Raw genomic sequence first — 5,262 nt, 5'->3', positions numbered from 1 at the left:
TTTACTATTACTATGGTTAGTAATTAATAAGGTTGTTTATACTAGTTATAATTGTTTCTCTGCTATAATTCAAGAAATGTGTACGATTGTTCAACATCATAGGAATTATTCGTTCTTGTCTCTGTATATATGTGTATCATCACACTTGAAACATAAATCATTCTATAATGTGTATGAGGAGTGAAGATGGTTGTTTGCGAAATTTAGATTCTCTGTCTCTCTAACTTACGATTCTTGATCATGTTCTTGCCATTTTGAAAACTGCTTCTAAATAAGCCTTAAGTTTGGTCTCGGATGATCTAAAACTATTTATGTCTTGTAAGAAACTTGGATGAGATCCTAAGAGAAAGTGTATTTAAGTTTTTATAATAAAATTTATTACAACAAATAATTATTTAAGATACATATATAATGGATAGTTTCAACTAGATCTCTACCATAAGAATCTGAGTTATTGTTAAGGTAAGTATGTATATGGTTTTGTAATGTAAGGTTGAATAAGATTGAAATATAACTTTTGTCCTCGTGAAAATAGCATTGGTCATTAGGTTTATGATTTTGATTTGATAGTAATAAGTCTATGATTGTTTAGAAGTTATGGTCACTTAATGTTTTGTCGTGAAAAATACTGGTAGAGTATTCATTTTCAGATAATAAAATTACCCATGTTACTAAAATTAACCCACAGTTAGAAATGGATTGGAAGGATTATGCCATGGACTAAAATTAACCCACAGTTAGAAATGGATTAGAAGGATTATGCCATGGACAATATGAAGTTGGGGCTAAGTTCTGAGATTAAGTTTTAGATATTGTAGAAGTGACAACGCAATGTATTTTAGAGTTATTTATGTTGTTTTGTTACATATCATTTATTGTGCTTCTTCGGATCAACACGAGTTAGAGATGGTTGTGGTGTTAGTGTAAAATCAACTTAATGGTGTTAGTATATTCATGTGTGGGTGTTTAACAAGCATTTGAATTGTGAAGTGGGTTTGTTATGCAATTTTTTAGTTCTCTATTCGGAAGATTGTATGCGTAAGATTGTTAATTAATTTAAGTGCACTAATGAAAGTTAATAAATAGGGATATGATTGTTAAACCACTAATACTTGAAAAATATTTATCTTTATTACAAGTTTAACACTCATCAATTATATGTACCATACAAAACTAATTTGATCTCAATTTTGTAAATTGAAATCAGCAATAGAGACAAATATAATTATACAATGATGAATACAATTATACAACCTTACGTTTTTTCCTATTATATATATATATATATATATATATATATATGTGCGCATATTCTAAAATTACTAAAATTGATTCCTTAAATATAACTTATCTAAAAGTATTTTTTTAATATTGATCTTGAAACAGAACAAACATCCTAACATTATGAATGGATGTTAGATACAATTGATATATTGAATTTTTGTTCCTAGTATTTTAATATGTTAATTGATCTTATCCATTCTACAATCTAAAATATAATCATCACACAAAATTAAATCAAATGAAAATAAACATATATATATATATATAATTGGAATATTTCAAATAATATAAATTACATTCAATCCAATGTGAAGGTCTAATTGAAAGATTACAAGTAGAAAATCTTACAAAAATATAATAGGAGGACAATCCTTTGCACATTCCAAGCTTTCTTTTCTTTATTTTTAGTTCCTTTTGCTCACTCTCTTAGTTCTTTGCAACTCCTTCAACTATTATATGTTTGAAAATTAATTATTTTTTCTCAAGCAATATACGTTAACTTGAGTGAAAAAAAATGATGTCGAAACCACACTTCTCATTTTAACCATTTTTTTCTCAACTAATAAAGTCTTATTCAAGCAATTTTTTCTAAACTTGTACGGATGTTTTTGTCTTCATATTTTACTTTTTTTTTTCACTTACTGAATCTTATTAATTTTTCATTTATTTGTTTGAATATTCTCTCATTTTTAGTTTTAAATATTTTTGGTGCTAAGTCTTGCATAAGTATTTACAATATTTTATTCTAACTCAAGAGAAATTATAATAAAAATTTAAAATAATTAATTATTATTTGCCAACTTCAATTTTATATATTTTTACTGAAATTTGATACTTATAAAAAAATGAGGGATATAGGAGCACAGAACATAAAGATATTACATGTGAGTTTTTTCAGAATTTTGTTGTCATAATTTTTACTTTTAAAAAATTAATGGACTCATTGAAGAATATTTCTATATTTATTCAAACATACACCTCCTATATTAATTAAATATTTTTTTTATTTAAAATATTATTTTTAATAGTTTTTAACTTATTTCAATTTTTGGCAACAATTTATCCCATGAAATTTGTATTTTACCATTTTACCCTTTACAATAATAATGAAAAATCCTAATTTTCAGACCTTGTTTATGACTCTGATTTATTATTACTATTATTATTATTATTATTATTATTATTATTATTATTATTATTATTATTATTATATTATTATTATTATTATTTTATTGTTACACTTTTTTAAAATATTGATTTAATGAAACACTTGTTTGTTTTTAAATTTTTATTTTATTTTTACTAATATTTTTATTTATTAAGAAATTATAATGAAGTATTTTACATAAATATTCCTTGAAATTTAATTGATACAAAATTTTTTATTAAAAAGTTTAAAATAAATTAAAAATATACAAATCTATAATTATTAAAAACATATAATTGTTTAATATTCAAATATTTTATTTAATATTTACTCATATCTTCATTTGTTATTTTACATAATTTTGTTAAATAAACATATTTATTTTTAAAAAATTTAGCAATATCTATGATCTATAACCTTATAATCGGGTATTTGTTTCAATCTTTTTTTAGTGTAGATATTCTGTTAGTGATTTTACTTTTACAAACAAAACCAGTTTTATTCATTTTATTATCTATAATTTATAATAATTATAATGATTTTTTTAAACTGTTTTTAGAATACACATTAGGCTATCAATTTTACCTTTATAAACACAATCAATTATATATATATATATATATATATTACATACAACAATTATAATTAAGTTATTTTTTAACACACCCAATTTTTATTGTATTAAAACATTATAATTTTAAAAAAAATGTATTATAAGAATAAAAGTTAAGGAGTTATACAGTAATTCTCGGGTTGAAGAATTAGAAAATTACTTTTGGGTTGAAAGATTATAGGTTATATATTTAATTAAATAATAGAATTATTTTAATTAAATAAAAGATAATATAATATACTTAAAAATGACAAAAAATATAAAAAAAAGTATTTTATATAATGGAATAGTAAAAACCTACTTAAAATGGATATGTGTAGTTATAGTATTATAAAAGTTAATAAAATATATTTAATTATAATTATTTTTACATTAATTTTTTTATAATTCTAATATAAATTTTAGTAATTATTCGGAGGTGGTTGTTTCTTTTATAAATAATAGACACGGCGCGGATTATAGGGTTTCAGAGTGGTGGAGTGTGCAGAAGAGCGTCGCAACCCTAATCAGAAGAAGCACAGCTTCATCTAAGTCACAGCACCAGCCATGGGTCGTATGCACAGCCGCGGGTTCGTACCAATCTGTCAATTTCTTTCATCAATTTCGTTCTATTCCTTCTCATTATTCAAAATCAAAGGTTTTTTTTTGCTTTTGTTTCAGTAAGGGTATATCCTCTTCTGCTTTGCCCTACAAAAGGACACCTCCCAGTTGGCTTAAGATCTCTTCGCAAGATGTAGCTCTCTATTTCTATGTGCTTTTGTTCAAAGATTATATTTTTATTTCATTGTATCTTGTTTGTTTACCTTTTTTTTTATTATGTAATCTGTTTTTCTAATCTTTTAAGTTTCCTAGGTGGAAGAAAATATCTGTAAGTTCGCGAAGAAGGGTTTAACCCCATCGCAGATTGGTGTCATTCTTCGAGATTCTCATGGTATTGCTCAGGTGAAGAGCGTCACTGGCAGCAAAATCCTTCGGATCCTCAAAGCTCATGGTTTGTTCTTACTCTCTTTTATAATGCTTACAGTTTATTTTGTTTTTTATGGGATTGTTATATTGAGAATGCTACTGGATAGTTGTAAGGAAGAGAGATAGAAGGAAATAGAAAGAAAATGAAGCAAAGTGATAGATGTTGAGTGATGTGAATGGTAAAAGAAGAGTGAGATAGGAAGAAAAATGTGTATGTGTTTATAGTTACCCTACTAATAATAATGATGAAAAATGTTTTGGTATTTGTTGTCAGCACTTGCCCCTGAAATTCCAGAGGATCTGTACCATTTGATTAAGAAGGCAGTTTCAATTAGGAAGCATCTGGAGAGAAACAGAAAGGACAAGGACTCCAAGTTTAGGTTGATTCTCGTGGAGAGCAGAATCCACCGTCTTGCTCGCTACTACAAGAAGACTAAGAAGCTCCCACCTGTTTGGAAGTAGTAAGTGCCTTCAAACCCCTCACCTGTTTGTTGCACTGATGACTATTTTGCTATAATTTTATTAATGCTTTTATGTTGTGAGTAATGGAATGGAAGTCAAAGGAGCATTCCTTGTATCTTTCAGTTTTAAGTTGTTAAATTTCTGTGTACCAAACAATTTGATTCTTTTTTGCTAGCACGTTTTAAGTATTTAATTGAGATGAGCGGCGTAAATAACCATTCAGCTTATCATTTGTTTTTTAGATTTGTTATCTAATGGTCAAAACTGATAAAGGTGTCATGCTGCTAAACATTTTCCTAGAAGTACTTGATATCATTTGGATGTTTCGTAGAAATGAATATTTTCTAATTGAATTTCTATTGATGTTCATTGCTTATGTATTTGTAATCTGAAATCCAATATTGTCTTTTGCTTTTACCTGTTTGCACTGTCCCTATCCTGCTAATGGCTTGTAATATTTGCAGTGAATCAACAACCGCTAGCACTCTGGTTGCTTAGAGAATGTATGCACCTTGAATGGGTTTTACTGCTTTGCGGTAGCTGTTGAGGTAGCAATTTGCCAGATCATTTTGATGTTTATTTGAAGACTGGATAGGTAACGTGGTCTTAGTTTTGCTAAGAACTTGTGGTTAGACTGAGAAAGATACTTCCAAGTAGTTTAAGTTAATTTATCAATGTGGTGTTTTTATTTTATTTTAGCTGTTGGAGGTTGTCTGTTTAAAGAGATGGCTGACTGCGGATTTTGGTTTTAATTTCGAGTAATATATGCTGAGAAGTTTTGCCTTTTGAA

General features: G+C 26.6%; 1 protein-coding gene across 1 annotated transcript; it reads left to right on the top strand.

Annotated features, from left to right (window-relative positions):
- The first annotated feature begins 3,458 nt into the window (after positions 1-3,458).
- LOC137808010 (small ribosomal subunit protein uS15) lies at positions 3,459-5,262 on the top strand. Its single transcript, XM_068608898.1, has 5 exons — positions 3,459-3,613; positions 3,705-3,777; positions 3,897-4,035; positions 4,285-4,471; positions 4,937-5,262. Exons 1-5 carry the CDS (start codon positions 3,591-3,593, stop codon positions 4,968-4,970), a joined length of 456 nt encoding a protein of 151 aa, XP_068464999.1. The 5' UTR covers positions 3,459-3,590; the 3' UTR covers positions 4,971-5,262.

Source organism: Phaseolus vulgaris, chromosome 3, assembly GCF_000499845.2.
Source record: "Phaseolus vulgaris cultivar G19833 chromosome 3, P. vulgaris v2.0, whole genome shotgun sequence".
Taxonomy (NCBI): Eukaryota; Viridiplantae; Streptophyta; class Magnoliopsida; order Fabales; family Fabaceae; genus Phaseolus; species Phaseolus vulgaris.
Note: the sequence above shows the minus strand (reverse complement) of the source record. Positions and strands in the feature narration are given on the sequence as shown.

What these genes read in the sequence shown, in the direction of transcription:
- LOC137808010 (XM_068608898.1), top strand. Translation starts at nt 3,591, where the DNA reads ATGGGTCGTATGCACAGCCGCGG. An exon ending in TTAAGATCTCTTCGCAAGAT is followed by an intron (nt 3,778 to 3,896) that starts GTAGCTCTCTAT and finishes TAAGTTTCCTAG; the next exon opens with GTGGAAGAAAATATCTGTAA. An exon ending in CTCCCACCTGTTTGGAAGTA is followed by an intron (nt 4,472 to 4,936) that starts GTAAGTGCCTTC and finishes TAATATTTGCAG; the next exon opens with TGAATCAACAACCGCTAGCA.